Below are 20,305 nucleotides of genomic sequence, written 5' to 3' on the forward strand. Positions count from 1 at the left end.
GTTGATATTGATTGTTCAGTGTCAATTTATGTTTGCGTACCGCGCCTAAAATAGCGCTTCCTGTCAAAGAAAATTAATTCCACGATTTGGCTCCACGATAAACTGTTTTGCTGTGTTTTTTGTCGCAAGCACAATCGATAACTCGTGTCACACGCCCTGTGTTTCAAATCGGCGGTTGGATTGCCCGTTAAAAATGGAATAGGTATTACCGCTTCCTGCGAAAATTACCAAACAAACACGGCCTTGGAACCACTTGCTGAAATCTTGAACCGTGTCACACACGCTCTCACGCCCTTTCAAAAATTTAGGTCAACTTCGATCTTGCAAGGTCAATTCCACACCAGGCGTGTTGCTGTAAAACACTACTCACGTCTGTATATGGGAATCCCAGTCTCTGTGGGATAACCCGATAGTGTCGCTGCCCTTGTGCACTCTTCCATAGCTTCACGACATGTTGTGCCGCGGCAACGTTAGCGTTGTTTTGTTGTGAAACAAAGTTTTGCTGTTGGTTGACAAATCGTTGGTTAACGAAAGCCATCTTATGTGTGAAAACGCCTATCTCCAGATATAAACCAAAGCCTTTAGGAATTCCCATGCATTTTCATGTGTTTTTTACTTGGCGACGCCTTTGGGCTTTTCGTTGGTATCGTGAAACAAAGCGTAGTTGTTTTTAATTGATGATTCCTTAACGATCAAAAACCATAGTTTAAACTAAAATGAGCAAAAATCAAAAACAAGGACCAGTTGGTCAAAATCAAACAACGCAGCCAGGAGACTTCGTACATGCTGGGTTATGATATTTTTTTAGAGGTCGCACGGCGTCACGCAATTGCGACAGAAGTTGTGGCCACCCTGATGTGTGTCTATCGTCGAATAACCCTCTCGTCTCAAATGAAAGTGATAACCAAGCTGTGTTGACGCAAGGTGTATTAAATTAACAAATGGCAATTGGACCGTACAACGGCCGTTCCGTCAGTTTACATTAAAAATCATACTACCGTTTAAAAGCATCGATATGGCTTCATACAACGACTTGAAAACCGTGAATTCTTTCCCCAAACACGGTCGCCTACCGTATCGTTCCTACATCAACAATAAGCAGATGTCGGTCTTACTAACCAAAATACCTGTCTTAGGTTTGTCAAAATAATTCGGAGTGGGGTCTTTGATCCTTAAGGAACCCCAACGATGCTTATAATTTCCGTTGTCAGTATGTTTATCTTTTTCGGGAATATCGTGATGTACCCTCCCGTGCGTTTCATAGTGCAAGGGCGACGGGACAGTTGAGTATGACGAAATGTCGCCAATCCCCTTAAAAACGATGGCTCATGTCACGATATATAACCGTGGTGCCTTCCCTATAAACCTGCATAGAAAAGAGCAGCCGTGATGGACGCATTTCAAACTCCTTCTATCAAAATGATGTGAAAGGCATTGCCGGGTGACGTCAAAGCATAAGTCACGTGATGTGCTTGCAAGCGACGCGTGCAGGCTCAAGTCTCAGCTGTGGTAAAGGAAGGAAAATGCACGACGTTCCCTTATATAGGTCGACGACAGACGTGCATCTCTGTGTTAAAGAAATCCGTCTCCTCAGTGTATGCAACCTCTGCGGCGTTAGGTTTTCCTGCAGCGTCTGATCCTGCAATGGTGTGTGTAATTATCGCCTCCGATCGATCGATTATTTTCGCATCCGCCGGCGCTCTCATGCCCTCCCAGTTTACACTAGAATTCGCCAAGGCCGTGATGGCTGAAATGGAAAGAGAAAAACGCGGCGCGCTAATCAGCTCCGGAAAATCTAAGAAGGCATTGTCGTGGTGAAGCAGCGTCCCCGGCGCTGAGCGGAACTGTGCATGTAAATACGTCAACATGGCAACAAACAGAGTGCCTCCCGCTAGTCTTGAACCAAAACCGCTTGCACTTCCTCTATTCTGATCCATGCTCGCCGCATCTCACTTCGTAGCAACACCATGAGGGGTTTCCAGACACGTCGCAAAGTTTTGACATATTGCTCATAACGTTGATGGCGCCCTAATAGGTAACATATCTGTTATATCGATAAGTGCCAGTGAATCAGGGGTTGTAATAAATCACTTTCGTACGACAAGTACTTTACCAGGTTAACGTGTTAAAGCAATAAACAGCACCAGTAATGATCTTTTCTCGGAGTTTCAAACCAATCAATCAATTTTAGTGCACCGAGGACTGGTTTATAAGCGAGGTATTTGGTAACCTTGCCATGCACTCAACAAAAAACACCTCGTGGTCGCGGTTGCGTATTATTTTGAAATGCGATAGACCTTCAGAGCAATTACATCGACACGCAGGCCCGTAGCCGCATCAAAGAGCAGCATACCACCCGTGACAAAAACCCGCTGCGTAGCCGAAGTTCTTTCATGTGGGCACAGACTTTCGCTTGTGTTTTTGCGGCCTTTTGCGACCCGAACGCCGGCGCAGTGTCTGTTCTCTCGTCGGCCTTGCAGTCAGTTCCGTCGTCGACGCTGACTTTGACCTGAGCGCACCTGGCCGCCCCGACCGTGTCCTGAAGCTCGCTCACAGGAAGCCCGTGTGTTTGGGCAACGCGTAAACACTTGTGGATTCCTCGAAGCAATAATGTTAGGTCAATGCTTTGCTATTTGCCCTTTTAATGGAAGTGTGACTATCGCGAAGACCCCGACATCAACACTTCGTCACAGGTTGTTTAAAAGTTGCCATGAGTATTTCTCACTATCCCAGCAGCCGTGGCACATTTTTTGGAGGTTATGTTTATTGTACCACGGCATCGGCGACAAAGCGGTTGGATTGCCCTTTCCTCTTATTAATCAATGTGTTGTAATTAATAACTTTGCATTGTGTTCCAGGTTGATGAGATTTACCACGACGAGTCCCTTGGCTTGCACATTAATATCGTACTTTCACGGATATACCAGCTTGACGCACGCAGGGTAAGTCAAGTGCATTTGCAACATATATTATTCCGCAGTCAGACGGTGTTGCGATTGCAATTAACGTAATGGGCGTTTTATGTATTTTAGGAAAAGCCGGCGCTTTGAGCAAAGTTATCAGATTTGCCGCGGCGCTCTTCGACATATTACGCGTTATCTGATAATCCGCGAACTCCGTATATGTTCACGTCTCGCCCGCATTTTAAAAGACACAATCGCATGTTTAATGGCAAAGGCAGGCACAGCCTTTGATCCGTTGCCCATAGCCAACAACTAATCTCACCGAAGTTCGCAGGAGGCCTAGTTACCTTAGTTCTTAAGCGACCCGAAGAGCCTCAATTCGAAGGCTGAAGCGCAGACTGACCTGCGCGGACCGAAAAGTTAATTGCCGGCGGCAGACATTTCGCACTTTAAGCAGCCGTTGTCTCGGAGATTATTAGCCAATAATGACCGGGCTATAAGAGGAAGCGGGCAAAGCGGTAAAACGGCCCTAGAAACGTATTTAGTGTTATCTGTAACTGCTGGCGCATTTATAAACCAACAATCTTCTTCTCAAGATAACGAATAAGCTAAGGGTTATAAAATGTTGTATTTTGTATCAACGGTCCACTGGCCACTTTTTTTTCATTGAACTAATTTCATCATTGAACTAATAAGGTCGCAAACTTTCGTACCATAAAATCGCAGTGCCTAGTTTTACTTGTTACCAAGAATACGCGGAATGCAATCAACAAGGTATTGTGGTCGTCGTGTTAGGTTTGGCCTAAATTTCCTATCACGTTCTGTGGGTAAGTGGTTGATGTTCGTCGTGGAGTAAACCCAACCTTTAGCTCCTAAAATGACAATCAAATTTTACCAAATGAACGGTTTCCAGCGTGACAGTCAACATTGCGGGCAATGCTAAAGCACGTATAACAAGGTTTTAGAGAGAAATGATCAGAATCTCGAACCGCAGCAAGTTTTGCAAGTGTTTTGGATGGAGTCTTAAATGTCGACCAACCCCAAAAGGAATTTTTTGGTCTTTCGTTGGTTTTATTCGATCACGGCGTGAAAAAATCCTTTCTCAGAGTGATTATCTGTAGCGGGTAATATCCTGGCGTTGGAACTTGCCAGCCGTTGAAACGCTGTCAATATCGCAAAACGAACGGAGCGACTCCATAATGCATAACTTCAAAGCATATACTGTCGCTGTCCCGCAACAAATTTTCACATTTCCAAAACAAGTTAAACGCATCGGCACAGCTGTGAAAGTCATTCTACTGTTTTTAACAAATAGCGGCAAGAGATTTTCACAAACTTTTTGAGGCGTGTCACATAGTTGTTGTAAACTACCGATAAAACGATTTCCATATCGAGTGATATTTTTCTGTTTAGTTTTAGGTTAAAAAAGTGGACATTTATAAACGTTCCACGTTGACTGTACTTATTATTTCATTTATCCTTGAAAAACGCTCTGCTTGCATTTGAGACTTTATGTGTTTTATGCAAATGTTGTGTTTGACCGAGCAACGTTATCAGAAAAAAACCTATGGGAAAAACGACTGTTTTGTGGAATGGTCGAATTCCAAGCTCCAATAAAAAAATACATGGCGACATTATATATCTTTTGCGGTGAAATCGTACTTACGTCGCCATAAAGAAGCAGTTGCATTAAGAACTAATTGAACAATGGCTCCAACCACGACCAAAATTAAAGCATCCAAATAGCCTGAGTTAAACTTTTAACTACGGAAGCTAGCGGCGAAGTAATCGGGTTTTGGCGACCAGCGATGAAGCATTGGATTATGCTGTGGCGCATTTAGCGGCGCTAAATGCCACCTTAAGGCCTCGCCGTCAACACCAAAACACGAGAAACTTTAACTTCACTGGCGCCATATGAAACACAAGCAAAAGCAGACGCAGAAGTCGCGATCGCCAGATCGTGTTGTAAAGGTTTCGTCGGAACTTGGTTGTGGGTTAGCTCAACAAAGGCTTTAATTTCCGCAACAAGCTGGAACACAATATGCGCCGTTTCTCAATCCCCTCTGAACGCGGATAGTGGTATGTACATAGAACTTCGGCAATGAATCCTTGCAACGTTACGTAGTGTTTTGTGATATTTGACATTCAAAACTGGGCTACTACTGATATATAAACTCAGATTGTGATAACTAGGACTGGCCTATCACTTTTTGAAAGAATTTTAACGCTTTAATCCCAAAACTAGTCCAAGTAGTCAGTGGGAGACCTACGCTTTTTTATAAACGTTTTTAGATTGAATTCATATGGTTTGATTCACATTTTCTCAAATTCACAGGCAAAAAATTCTCACATTGGCTGGCATTTTTGCCTAAATATCAAACTCACACCCACACCCAAGGTCGCTTCATCATACTTACAACAAAATAGCACCAACACCCATACAACTAAAATAGCACACGGAGCTAGAACCGAAGTGTGATTGTGTTTAGTCGTCAAACGGGGCATTTTGCCTGACGATCTTCGCATGACTCCGACGACCGCACGGATGCAGCGTTACACGGTGGCCCCTTTTCTCCTTACCCGTTTTGCTAAGTTCCGTTTGATCTCGATGAAAATTGTCACACGCCACGGCGAATATAGACCGCAAAAGCAACTCGACGAAATTGGTACCAATCCGCTGGTTACAAATTCTATATATTGTCGTCCAATGGTGCTTTGATGTATTTTGACGAACTTATCGACACGAATTCGCCCAGAATAACTTTCCATACGAGTCGATGCGGGTTTAACAGCATAGCTCTACTCCCAACCGGATTTGTCTATCGTGTGGTAGTTATCGCGCAAAGGCAATACAAACACGTCCATATATCGAAGCCCTTGCCAGCTTGCCGGTTATAGGAGCCATAAATTACCATCATAGAGTTCATTCGCACGCGCCGTTATCATTTTATCCCAGTCAAAACAAACTCAATGCCAGACCTACAGTTATCCTGGGCCAATTTTCAGCCCACTTCCAACGCAATTTACCGCCTTCATTCGCATTGTGACGTACATTTTCTTTCTCTTTGTGACGTCAGTCAAACAGGTTGATCGTTCCGGATCAGGCCTCGACGAGTCTTGGAAACGTGTGCAAGTGGGCGAACGACATCTTCTTAAAGGATCCCCCGCCTCACAACCGTCGCCATGACAACAGCATCTTCCTCACGAGAAAGAATTTTGGTCCCGCTGGTAGGTTGCTCTCCTCATATATCGTTGGTTTTTTCTACATATTTTAGCGCATATTTTTGATCAATGGTTTCACTCTTTATTTCAACAAAACTGTAAAATATTCACACAAAAATATTTTTGATTATTGCTTTGTTCTGTGCCAAAGCAAAAGTATCGCAAATATTGGGTCACAGGACAAAACAAAAATACGTTATGTGGTATGTGTGGCAAAACTGTTCACCAGGGTTAACTGTGTAGTGTGTCAAGGTCTTTCACCCTTTATATCAGAAGAACTATATTTGTAATGTTCCTGACTTCCTGAAGATAACTAAGGGGATGTCACCCCGATTTACCTCAAGCTAAAGGGGATGCGTCTTAGACCAAGTCGCCAGCGTTTCCATCACTCCTTACATCATTTAGGCGGGTTCTGCTCATACGAGTTGAATGGACTGGGATGCCATTCATTAAAAGTTATAGATGGACGATTGCTTGCCATAAAAAGGAATATCTCGGACCAAGGGGGTGTGAGATGATCTCATACTATTGAAAGTGCACGCTTGCAAACTCTCTTAGGCGTTACGTCATGTAGTGGCTGAAGGGAGGTTTGGATATTGCTATTTACACGCAAGCAATGCATTGCTGCATAAGGTTAAAGCTGTATTTTTCTATACGGGGTTATCCAAAATGGCTTGCGGTTGTAGCTTTTGTCCGCTGCAATTTCCTTGATTACATGTTCATTGTTCATTTAACGAGGAGTTTTGAGTGAAGTGACTTTCTGTAACGGGACACCGCATGCTTATTTTGCGGGCTGGGGAAAGCAGCATCCCCGCCATTTCAAGCCAAAGCAACCGACCACTTGGGTCTGAACAAATGATCCTGAAAATCATCACTTGTTGACCTCTGCCTAGACACGGCACAAAGATGACAAATAAGCGTAGCACCTAATTTACTGGTTACATGGACAATTTGAACTGGCGCAAGACAAACCGCAAAGCACTTGCGTCGTGTTGTTTTGCGATTAACCTGACCACGGTGTGAGGTACATTAGCTAATGCATGTCGTTTATCACCGTTTAGCTTCAAAGAGCACACGGGAGAAAGTATACATGATTTGTTGGCTTTTGAGCGCCTTGTGGCCGTTTTAGTCTTGTCGTTCGGGTACCTGGAATTCGGGCCTTGAGACCGCGGGGTCGAATGGAACTGAGGTCGTGTTACATGGCAGATCTGTTTTCGTTGTAAAGTTGCCTGTTCATTTGCACTTGCAAAAAATACAAAATTATGCGCAAAAATTTTGTTTCGTATTTTCGAAAAAAGGCAACTATTTTTTGTTTTTTTGTTAATTCTATTTTCCGTTGGAAGTCTCCAAATGAAAATCATATTGACGCTTGAAACTAAGTATTGGGGAAATTGAAAACATCGTGTGGTTTATCGTTGAAATATCGTAACCAGATTCATTGATAAGTTGTCACACGTAAAATTTAAATCCCAGTATGTCTGCGTCCACTTTTCCCGATTAAGATACGTTCTGTATATTGTTTTTTCACCGACTCACTACCAAATTTGTAGCGGACTCGCCCACATTTCCTCTGATTCCAAAGGTCGTATACCGGCGGTGATAAATGCAAACGGCAATCGCGCGAGGTATTTGCCGCTCGCCAAACGCCCGTTGTCATTTGAAAACAAACTCAGCAGCTTGACTCATGCTTTTCCCATGAGCTTGCCAGAGAGTTGAGCGCCCGTTAGACCGAGCGATGGCAACGGCGTTAATGCATCGACAATCGGCCGAGATGTGACGACTCGATGGCCACATGAGACACTCTTTCTTCCGTTATCTCATATTCCTAAACGATAATCGGAGTTGCATCCGATTGTCGTGATCACTATCGCGTATTCTGGGCAATCCTGCGCCGCCTATTTTGGTGAGGCCGCGGCCTGGCACACCCAGGAGTGGCGAAAGTCTTTGTAGATTCGATCGCCGGGCAAGGTGGATTGCATACAACAGCCCGGATTGGGGTAATGGTTTGGTTTTCCTCCTTTGATCAAGACAAACCGGCGTATATCCGGGTTTCTAACGCCGCCGAAATCGCATTTTGCAGTCGCCGTTGCCACCGAATTTGGTGCGAAGGGAAGTGCGATTGGAAAATTTTAACTCTGACATTTCCCTGTTGGTTTGAAAAGGGGGGTAAAGTGCAATACACACGCAAAATTACCCGCATTCTCAATTTCAGTCATCAAATAATTCCACCTCGGTTGTTTCAAAGAGCGAGTGGGAATTATGGGTCATGACCTTGCCAGCTTTGCACATTTCACACAAATTCCCCACACAGTTTTCTTGAGCATTGCTTGACACGCAGGGGCTTGAACTCTTGTACCCCGAGGCGACATCGTCTCATGCAATCACGTTCCAACACCTTCCGGAACACTCCACCAATTGCACCCAGCGATAAGTGCCAAAACAACATGAGGGGACTTTAAACATACCATGTGTTGCAAACCGAAGTTGCTATTAAGGTCTTCTGGTTTCCACAGTGGCCCCAAACCCGACTACTAATGTTCTTTTGCGTCTCCGTCTCCATACAACGTGTTTCCGAATGCGGAAATCTTCGACGCGTGGGAGTTAGAGTTTTCATCTTGGTATACTTTTTAAATTTTTTTGCGCAATTCAGGAAACGTCTGTTACTCTGCAAAAATGTGCACCTGTTGATTGGTCAAACCATTACCGGGTGACTGGGATTGCCCTGCAAAATAGAGTTTGCATCAGGGTTGTGTTAGTCGGGATTCTTTCTGTATGTTTCAAGGCCTTTGTGTTTTATTCGCGTGCATTCAGGTTCATTGTTTGTTCTTCAAACATTGTTACACAAGCACAAGTGTAAAATAAATTAAAAAAACATAAATGCTTAACAAACTTCTTTTTTTTAAACTTGTTGATCTGCTTTAAGATTTTCCATGACAAAACATTTCAATATTTATTACAAATTCCACTTCATGCAGCGGAATACCTGTTTTTTTTTAACATTACATTCGTTTCCTAGGTTACGCGCACGTGACTGGAATGTGCGAAAGACTTCGGAGTTGCTCCTTGAACTTCGAAGATGGATTTTCCTCAGCTTTTGTCATCGCCCACGAGACCGGTCACGTGTAAGTTTCCCATCATTGTAACGTGCTTCATATTTTCGAGTAGTTTTTTTACAGAATAGGAGTCATTGCTGTTGAGAATAGTAATTTGACGTTTCAAGTACTTGTAGTTATGATAATAATAATTATCCATCGGTACTGATTTTTTCCCGATGGGAGCAGACGCAGATTTTGCAGAAAAGTAAATATTCCTAATAAGCACAATATGGTGCAGATACAAATGTCATTGCTACACTTTGAATAGTCATTTGGTAAAAGCTTGTCCGTAATTTCTGTTTTTTTTTAACACACCAACGTCCCTTAACCATTAAATTTCATGAATTTTCTCAAAACGAATCACAGACTAACAGAATTTGCCAGAAAATACAAACAACAAAGTAATTTTCAAGAGAAAAAGTGGACAAAAACCCGAGACAAAAACTGTTGATATTTCGAGATCGTTCTTCTATGTGTTAAGTCAACTCTGTAAGATGGCGAGATCTTACTTGTCCAAGTAGGCCTGCGCATTACCCGCAACCAAACCTTGCTTTTTTACCCTCCAACCCCCAAAACAAGACCCAGTCCTGTTCACTCGCGCATCGTGCTTTGATCTTGAACTGTTCGCCGGCTGCAACATAAACATAAGGCATCAGGTTTTAGCTCACAAGACCTCCTAGTTTGACCTTGTCCGACATGTGAGCCCTCTTATCTCAACCAGCGATCAGAGCCGTTTTATCGCGAAAACTCGATCGCGAGATTAGTAGTTCCAGGCATTGTTTCTTCGCCCTGGGTTACTTTTAATCATCGCCCCACCTGTTAAAGTGGGTCGCCTTTGTTGGAACTGAGAACCCGCATGGTGAAGGTTCGGTCTCGGTCACAGCTGATAAAACACTGACTTTCAAGGGTAGTTACAAGAGGGAGAACGTGCTTGATTTTATCCGTATATACAACGCGGGTGCAAGTTCTGACTTTCTCCTACACAGCAATTAAGTTTAACAATAACAACTTAGCAGATGCCTCAATTTTCTCCCCTTAAGTTGAGCTTGAGCGACCGCATTGCGTGATCAAAAGGTATTTTGAGGCGTGTTTAATATACCACTTATACTTAATTAGTCGGTAAACATCTGCATAGACTGAATACCAACTATATTTAGTTCACAGTAATTTCATTGTTTTGTGCATGTCACATGACATGAGCTGCATATTACATGTTAACCCTTTAACCAGACGCGGAACGCCAACACACTGTTTTGGCAACGTGACGTATTGGTCCCCTAGTGGGAATCGTCATTTCGGAAACATTTGAAACCACGGCAATTGCTTAACCCCGCCCTGACTAACCCAACTCTGTGTAAAATGACTCGAAAATCTGAAGGATGACTCCTGGTCCATTTACGTATTCGGGTGCCAAGGGTCATTCTATGATCAGAGACCAATCCTGCCACTCCCTTAAATAGCTCGTTAACGCACACATTTGGATGCTAAATCGTTTCAAAAGCAGAAATCTGGAGGTTATTGTTCGTTATTCCCATGGCGCGAACAAGGGCTTTAAGCTCGTTGGAGAACGTGCCGACCCCACCTTCGCATATAATTGTTCCAGATTGAGGGTTACTTGCCGCTGGTGTAATGGACCGACTTAGTTTAGAACCGTCGCTGCTCTGTTATATTCCCTTATAAATTATTTGAACTCACGAGGTTTTTGGTCTCTTTTGTAAAAGTTGTGCAGTTTGTATGCGTGCAAATGAGATGACTCTCGCGTTGCTCCCAAATCTAATAACTATTCAATAGTTTTACATTATTTTATACGTTTGATTCGACGGAGTGCCTTTTTTCATGTTTATTTTGTTATTTTTGAAACCATGTGAAGGCTTGGAAACGCTGTTAAGGTTTTGGGGACGGCGCCCATTTCATTGACAACTCGCATTTTAAAACATTTCTTGTCATCCGAATAAATATAGCATATACTGAAATTGATTTCTTCAATATTTTCCACTATTTGTAACTTCCACATTATACTCGTTTTTGTACTCACTGTTGGAGCTTAACAATTTCTTTAAAACTTTCCCCCTTGTTATCACACCTTCGTTGTTTATCTGTTGTGCTCTTCACCAGGCTGGGAATGGAGCACGACGGTGACGAAAACAGGTGCGGCGACGAAACGAGTATGGGGTCCATTATGGCGCCTCTGGTACAAGCGGCTTTCCACAGATATCATTGGTCGCGATGCAGTCAACAGGAACTACTATCTAACATCGGGTACGTGTTTATTTTGCTGCTGGTGTGGTCTCTTAGTTCCACTTGTATCCACTATTAAGTAACGATGGTGGCTGTCAAAGCTGAACCTTGTCATTGCCATAATAATATTGTCACATATTAAAATCACGTGTATGTCCAAAATTATGTGAAATAATTATCAACCAAGTGCTATTTTTTGACATACAACATTGCACAAATGCTACGTAGCAAACGCAACAAAGGAATTTTTTTGTTCTGTTAAAGGCTTTGTTTTCAACATAAATAGTGTTTTATACGTATCAGAAGATCGTTGATGGACCAAGCACCAAATAGCAGCCCAGTGTGGGCTTGGACCTATTGCATTTCGTCAGTTGCGTAGTAAACAAACATTAACTCCCGTCTTGCGCAATTCGTGCTACGCTCGGAATTTAAAGGAGTCACGAACAGGGCGGCGCAAGAACGACAGAATACGACCCCGCCTAACAAAACAACAACAAAGCCATTTCCAAGACTCCAGCCATAACTCTTAAAACCGAAGCCGCTGCATCCCTGTGTATTGTTGCCGAAAACACGTACAAACCAAACTCGTTTCTTACTTTGCCAACGTTAATAGGAACTTCCGTTGCTTGATGGACGACCCGCATACCCCCGAGTGGGGCCCTACTCCTCTTTACCCGGGTATCCGATACTCAGCCGACGATCAATGCCGCTTCGACTTCGGCCAGGGCTACCAGCGTTGTACTTCGGTGAGTGGGCGAGGTTTTTACGGGTTGTGACAACGGAATTTTGACCTTTGACCTATCCGCTCTTCTCCCGTGACAAAGCTGTATGTTTTAACGCGTTGCTGACGCGAGTTTTCGCGCGTTTCGGGTTCGAGAATTAAACGGTGAAGTTTACTGTTTCGCTCATTCGTCAGCACTATAAACTGACAGCGACATAGGTTTAGCTCAAGCAAAACGACTTTTGCATCCAGATAATTTGTAATGAAGGCACAATGTTTGCCTGTTGTTCGATTAAGCCCTGGACTAGTATCGCACATTGTCTAAGATTCACTTTACGTTAAGAATGTCCTTTTAAATGGAATTGAAAATAGTGTAATTCGGTTGTAAATATGTGGTGCTTAAGATAATACAGTTCACCCTAACAGGAGATATTATATCAGAGGGTTGTTTGTCTGATCGCGCGACCAGTTCCCCCATCTAAACCACGATAGCTAAGGCGTCACATCGAATGGTTGGAATTTTATCGTGTTCCAACCGATAATCGGATACCCGATACCGCCCAAAACACAAGTAACGACGTTTTGCAATAACACCTCAACACAAAGCTTTGGCCGTAATAAAAATTGGATATTAGCCATAGCCTTTGTTTATTTCCGTCTTCTAACCCGCACATAGATTGCATTTACTGATATGACAAAACCGCCATTTTAGTTTAATGGGATTTTGTGGTAGCTTTTTCTGCTTCCGTATGTGCGTCAATATTTGCTTCGAACTGATTTGCCTCAAAAACATTGGAATTATGATGATTCATTGAGAATTTGGGATGAATAAACATGAAATGTTAGCAAGATACAATTAATTAAAGTTTTGTGTTTTTTTTCTTTGTAAATCTTTGCGTCCTTTGTGAAATAAGTAAGGCGTAATTGTTGGTTGAAGTTCGAATGTGCCTAATGTTAAAGTATGTATACTTTGTGTCTACGTCGCTTCCAAAGCAAAACAAATCAAGTGCAAATAATGCACTACTTACGCAATATTAACTGTCGATGACTACATTCTAACCACCTATACAATATGTGGCACAGATGCAGCAAAACCTCTGTGGGAACCGGGGCCCCATGATGGCTCCCGACCGAGTCCCTGCGGTTGGTTAATTAAATTAGGCAATACAAGTCGCAGTGCAGTACTGTTGCCAAATTGAGAAGTGACGCCCATTGGAGTGGCTTGTATATTGCCTTCCTTGAGCGCTAATTACTACACTGAGGTCAATGGTGCTCAGGCGATTGCAACAGACTCTATTTTCGTCGAAGGTCTTGTTGCTGCCCTGGCGTTTCCCAGGCCCTGCTATGTGGTCGTGTGCAGTTTTTTACGGGTTTGCGAGTTTAATTAGGATCCCTAAAACAACTACACTTTTTTGTGGTTGCTTTAATTGTGACTTACGGATGCAGTCTGCGAAAAAATGCTGCTTTTGTATACTTTAATGTGATAAAGGAGCACTTTATAAAACTTGGCGTAGTGCATTTTCACATACTAATTTAAAATCGGTGGAAAGGTTCTGTTTATTACAAAACTTGTTTTTTTTGCTTTGTTGGTGCGTACTTCTAGTAACTTGTTTACCTCGTCAGGTCGATTCATGCAATTGGCATTTTCGTTTATTCACTATGACTTTAAGTACAATAAATCCGCTTTACTAAACCAATATTTAAAGCCCAGAATTTTCTCAATCGAATAAACCTACCAACGGACGTGTACTGAATCAGCACTCACCTTATTTTAACCCAACTTCTGTCTTGCAGTTTAAGAATGTGGATTTCTGCCGGACACTGTGGTGCAGCCACGCCGACAACCAGTTTTTTTGCAAGACCAAGAAGAGCCCCCCTGCTGATGGCACGGAATGTGGAGACAACATGGTATGTGTATGTTACTTGATGCAGCTGTATTTCTCAATTACTTCTTGCGCATATCGATAATGATAGTACATGGCGTGGTACGTGATTGGTATTTCTGCGGCACTTAACTGCTTTTTCAACAATGCGCTTTGACGATCTTTGAAGATATCAGTAGTGTTCAGAAGAGAGCAACCGCCGCGCTCCGTATTGGGAAGTTTATACGCTACACCTAATGCCAACTATCATGTGATAACCTTTTAAGGCCTTAGGATACCCCTCATTTTTGTTACCGGCTACCTGTTCGGTCCTACAAGAGAACAGGTGTCGGGGTGTCTTCTAACGACCCATGGGTCGTGTTCGACACCCCACTCATGTCATAATCTGTTTACCCACAACATGAATGAGGGGACCCTCTGTGCGAAAGGCGGTAAACGTGGTGCGTTTCACCTTACCTCAACAGCTGGGACTGGGTATTGAAGTGGGTTAAGGGTACCAGATTGCAAAACGAAAACAAACTCAATTGAGTGGGAGTGTATTGTTGGTCCTAACAACACGCATGCCATCGGTGATTAAATGAAAATAAATTAAGTGCCAATTACACACTGTATTAGCTTCAAAAATAGCGGCGAAAAATTCACCCTCGAGAACCGGATTAGTGGGTGAAGTTGGTGCGCTAAGGAAAATAAATTTGGGAAAATTCAAGAGTCACCGTATCGGTAAATAAAAAATGTTAACGATATGTATCGCTGACAACCGTATACGGTTTTGTGTGGCGATATTAGGGGCGATATTTTGTAAAACATAAACACTATCGCAACAAATTGAGCCAAACACAAAAACTGTTTTGAGGCAATTGCCGGAGAAAAGATCACATGCACTACGTCACAATCCAACACTGTAACCGTTCCGTTTGAACACTTTGCGGTGGGTTTCCTTTTAAAACCGCTAACGAGTTTATCATTGTGCGGTCGCAAAATTCAAGTAGGAGAATCTCGAAATTTCCTGGTTCTGCGCGCGCTTCGCCACAACAAAGACACGGTTTGACTTTCATGTGTGCAAAAAACTCGGGTGGGAATTTCAAAAGAAACCGAACGTGGACTTAGCTTTGCCAACAACGCGCTGGAATTGGCAGGTGATAAAGCCGATTGCGTATTTCAGCGGTTTTGGCTTTGAAAAGAGGATTTACGGATGATATTGAGTATTCTTCTTGGAACTTCGTGTCAACTCGTACAGTGAATATAGGGTGCATAACAGGTCTTTAAAAGTATTTAAACACTGTAGCATGTAACCATGCAGAAAATTTACCACAAAAGTTAAAAATAAATGAATTGTCTTTTTTCCACTAGTGTTGAAAAAAATTGTCGTGACCATACAGTCATTCTTTATGCTTTAGTGAAAGATACTATACGAAAAGAAACCCGTTACTAAGTTTGTGTTGGCCACAAGGCTATCCGGAGATTCCGATATTTTTAAAATTCTATACTATATAGTTAAAGTTAGTAAGTAAAACTGTAAAAATGATCAGACAGACAGCATTACAGATGTTGTCAGAAAAGCACATATAACTGAATACAGTTACATGTCCCCGAAGTAACCTAAACTTTATTTTCCAGTGGTGCTTCAAAGGTCACTGCGTGCGAAGAGACAGCGCTCAAGTGGTGGACGGGAACTGGGGTCCATGGTCGACGTACGGGGAATGTTCGAGGTCTTGTGGTACAGGTGTTATGTACAGGACGCGGACGTGCAACAACCCTCCGTGAGACCAACTTTTATTTTGTCAAATAACCGCGAAGCTTTTGCAGTTGCTTTATTTCAATCGGGGTCTGAAATTGCGCACCCGCGGCCGGATTTAAACGATAATCCGGCCACCGATCGTCCTGCTTAAATTTTTTTGGTCCTTTGTAACAAACGTTTGGTGACCCCTGACCTAAATTAAACAAATAACCATTCTGGATTAATTGGTATCAGGGGAAAATGAAGAGGTCGTGCGAACTGATTACAATAATTTAAACGCATTGTCAGTGGTATTTTTTTTATTAAATTCGGTGTGCATTATGATTGCTAAACATCAAACATGGTTGAGGATATACGAAAATATCATTTTTGCACCAACCTTCGCCTTTATAGACTTTCTTTTTTAAAAAGCAATTAAGTCATTGGTCTACAAAGATCTTCATTTGATTATATTTCACCTGCAAGCATCATCGGTATCACTAAAAATAGCAGCGCACTTTATTACAAACAAACAAAAACCTATTAATCTAAGTTTTATCGTAAATGGCAACCTGACATATACACAATGAATACAGAGCAGTCTAGTATGTATTCAGACCTGCGTATTGTCATTTTTTAAGGCCGTCAAACAACGGAAGAAAATGCGTCGGCAAGAATATGGATCCGGACCTGTGCAATAAGCGTCCCTGCCCTGCTGGTCGGGATTATCGTGCTGAACAGTGCACGTATAGCAACGGGGTGACCTTCAGGCAGCGCGGATCTTCACAGCGGCACAAGTGGTTGCCATACGAAAACCCAGGGCGTAAGTATATACTTGTGTTTCCAAGTATGTTGCCCTATGTTTGTATTTTAGCAAAACTGAAAATAGAAATTGATTGGAAAGTTTCATGGCATTTTTTAGCAATATTCTGGCGTATCGAAAACGTATTTTTATTGCAATGACGTTGCGCGTTGTACTGTTTGTGAGAAAGCATTTTAGGACATGAATTCAAAAAGCAAACGAAACGTTGGTTTTGTTTTGAAAACTAATAAAAAATGTCCTGGTAAATGTATACACTGTGTATTCGCCACTGCATATACACACCATTATTTCGTTTTCTTTGACTAAATATATCGTCACAGCTGACAACAAATGTCAACTCTTCTGCGTATCAAAGAAAACCCATCTCATCGTATCGATGGGCGACATAGTGGCGGATGGGACGCGTTGTAGTTACCTCGACCCTCATGGAATCTGCATCAGAGGGGAATGTGTGGTAAGTTGCATCCAAACAAGTTCAGTAAAGGCATGTGTAATAAAGTAGGATACTATATTTAGCTAGTGGTTAATAATTTTTTGCACTGCATTGCTGAAAATACTGACATTTCAAACATTTGAAACAATGGTGCCCGAAAAACGCACTTAAAAAGAATGCTACAACCTTATGCGACTATTGCGAGCTTAAACCGTTTCGATGATTCGGTTCCGACGAGATAATAACACATGATAAAGGTGAACACAAAACGGAGAAGTCGCCTACCTGGATCGCAATTGAAAATGCTGCTAAATTCATGTTTTTTCGCCACCCAAATGTTTGAGGCGTGTCCGCAACGCCTTTTCACCTTACGAATTCAATATACTTGCTTGTAATGATCGGATGTCTTTCTTCAAATTAACGTGTTGTCGACATTGGCGGTTCCGAGACACAAAGTGGACATTGCGGTGTTTTCCGTTTTTACTTTGGCACGCGCTTATTAACTTGGCCACACTGACCTCATTTGGCACCACGATTTAATCAAGCTCACAATTTGCGTTGTATCTTTGACGAAAGGGTGGGAAATTGAGGGATGTTCGCTTCCAAACACACCACAAAGAGGATAAAAGCAGTAATTTATTAACCTGCCTGGCAAAGTGTTTTAGACCCAAAATTGCTGATGTTAAGAAACGAAATTCTTTATTGATCGATTCCAGTTTTGCGCCGCCTACGTGTTGTAATGTCATTGCGTCCAGGCAAGGGCCAACGTCGAGGTAAAATCTGCAAAATTTTACTGCATGTCCTTCAAACAAATTACATGTTGTGATGTACAAGCATCAATGTAAGTCGTAGGTTTTTTGCCGACATCCAAAATGAATCGGAGTTTTTCAGGAAATTGGATGCAACAAGGAGATTGGCTCCTCCAGGCGAGAGGATGCGTGCGGAGTGTGCGGAGGAGACGGCAGTGATTGTCGCAGCATCACCGGGGAGCTTGCGAAAAAGACCAGGAGGAAAATTGGACGTAAGACACTGTCGAGTTGGGTACTTGTCTACGGTTGTTGCGCCCCAAGAAAACCCAGCAATCAAAGTCAATGTGTTAGTAGCTAAGTCCCATTAAATAAAAATTGCTTACTCAACACAACCGACTTTAGTTTCACCATTGCGGCAATTAATTTCTAAACATCATGAATGTCATAAAAAAGTTGTATACTGCGACTTAGTGTCAAAAAAATAATTTAGAAGGACGCGCAATGTCAGATACTGTTTTTATGCATTAATCTGCCACACTTTTCGGTATTTGAATTGTCGCGTTGCGGGCCTGTCATACATGCTCCAATACACCTTGTGTCTGGCGCCACCTTCCCCACGCGACATCATCGTCCAAACCGGCTTCGCAATATCGGCCAACGTGACCGCGACAAAGTGAACCCTAACTTGTCTCGCGTCCTCCTCTAGTTGTCGCGAACGCCACTAGACGATATTAACCAAAATGGAATGTAAAAATAACCTAAACTAATGCACTACTTTCTTAAAATACACCCTCGTCATCGCGAATTGCCATGTTGACGTCACAGCTGTAGGGTGACGTGAGAAACGCAGCCAAGAGTCTTTGGGGATAACTCTAACTAACGTCGTAAGTGTGGCGGCAACCCTCGTTTAAACATTGAATTACAACACTATTCCAAAGGGTGGTAACTTGACATTTTAATCCGCCAATTTGTTAAATCGAAGCAGTGAAAAGAATAATCATTTGTGCTTCATTTTATGTGCAGAATACATGAAGATGTACAAGATACCACAGGGTGCACGGAAAATCCGCATTGTAGAGGAAAGATCTTCCATAAATAACTCTAACAAGTTTGGTAAGTTTCGTAATGCATTTTGTATACTGTTAACGAAACCAATGAAAGTTAAAAAAAATCTTTTTTTCTTGCGTATTTTAGCATCTTTTTAATTTTTAAATAATACCGCAAATTTAAATTGTAGTAATTATCACAAAAACCGTTGCCATCACATGGTGAAAAATTTGACAAACAAGATTTTAGTTTTAATCAAGTTTGGTATTTACACCCTGATATCAGGGAGAACAAGCAAAATTCTCACAACTTTGAAACCAAGTTTGTTGTTGCCCAAAAGACCGTTTTATCAGATTGTCCGGGGGTATTTGGTCGTGAGTGTATATGGGCGTCACTCCACAAACGTTTCTGCGAAGAAATACTTTCTTCCCGGAAGCATACCGTGCTGACGTAATATTTTGAAGTGGATTGTTTGTCGTAGGAGGCGTGACATTATAAAAACAGTAAACACCAAGTTCAATTACGTTCAATCACGTGTTTAATGAAGTTTGATTTACGTTAAATATAGCATCGGGCGATCTTCTGCCATCACAACATCGGACGATGTAACGTCTTTATTTTTTCTGTCATTGAAATTAAATCATCAAAAAGTTACTTGTCGGTGATGCGCGCCTGGTTTAAATGTTCCAATGCACCTTGAGTCTGGCGCCACCTTTCCCACGCGGCATCATCGCCCAAACCGGCTTCGCAATATCGGCCAACGTGACCGCGACAAATTGACCCCGAACTTAGTCTCGCGTCTTCCCCTCGTTGTCGCGAATGCCACTAGACGATATTAACCACATGGGACCAGGGTAGTTGACCCAATTTGGGCCTAGAGGCCTTGACGCGATTGAGGGATTGCTGGCACCAACCTTGTGCTCGAGCGTTGGTTTCCGACATGTAGATTCTAGATTGGACAGTGTAGTTTAAACAACGAACCGCCTTTACCTGGCGATGACATCAGATCTGATTGTCGTGGGGTCGAGGTGAATCACGTGATTAAAGTTCACATTTTCAATTGTCCGTAGTTTTTTGGTAGTAAGTGCCAACTGATTTAAGCATTTGCGAAGTGTTCCGCCTGGCAATAAGGATTTGTTATGTATTTCTTGTGGTTTGGTTTTTCAGACTAGCAGCAAGATGTTGTTGTTTTGTCTTCTGTGGTGAAGCGGAATTCCAACCTTCTCCTTATAACTTGTATAGCTACACTTTGCTATGATTTCGTTTGTGTTGCTACCCAGCATAATAGCTGCAATTGGCAAACAGCCTGTCCATTTCTCCTCTCCAAATAAACTCGAACCTTAATTAATCAACGCCAACAGAATTTTAATGCACAGTTTCTTTTACGGTCTTAATATTAAATGCCTTAAGATTATCTTTAAAATCCCGACGACTTGTTTCGTAGGGTCTAGTAATATTTTGCTTCGTAATACCC

General features: G+C 42.4%; 1 protein-coding gene across 1 annotated transcript in view; it reads left to right on the forward strand.

The window, feature by feature from the left end:
• Positions 1-20,305, forward strand: part of LOC145913071 (A disintegrin and metalloproteinase with thrombospondin motifs 3-like) — a 33,883-nt gene that overhangs the window by 6,271 nt on the left and 7,307 nt on the right. The window contains exons 7-17 of the mRNA XM_083000589.1: positions 2,859-2,942; positions 5,981-6,131; positions 9,142-9,247; positions 11,336-11,479; positions 12,072-12,204; positions 13,974-14,087; positions 15,680-15,822; positions 16,421-16,602; positions 16,923-17,056; positions 17,927-18,056; positions 18,808-18,897. Coding sequence (XP_082856715.1) covers positions 2,859-2,942; positions 5,981-6,131; positions 9,142-9,247; positions 11,336-11,479; positions 12,072-12,204; positions 13,974-14,087; positions 15,680-15,822; positions 16,421-16,602; positions 16,923-17,056; positions 17,927-18,056; positions 18,808-18,897 — 1,411 coding nt within the window. The remainder of the gene's footprint in view (positions 1-2,858; positions 2,943-5,980; positions 6,132-9,141; positions 9,248-11,335; positions 11,480-12,071; positions 12,205-13,973; positions 14,088-15,679; positions 15,823-16,420; positions 16,603-16,922; positions 17,057-17,926; positions 18,057-18,807; positions 18,898-20,305) is intronic.

The sequence above is a fragment of the Ascidia mentula genome, chromosome 9 (genome assembly GCF_947561715.1).
Source record: "Ascidia mentula chromosome 9, kaAscMent1.1, whole genome shotgun sequence".
Taxonomy (NCBI): Eukaryota; Metazoa; Chordata; class Ascidiacea; order Phlebobranchia; family Ascidiidae; genus Ascidia; species Ascidia mentula.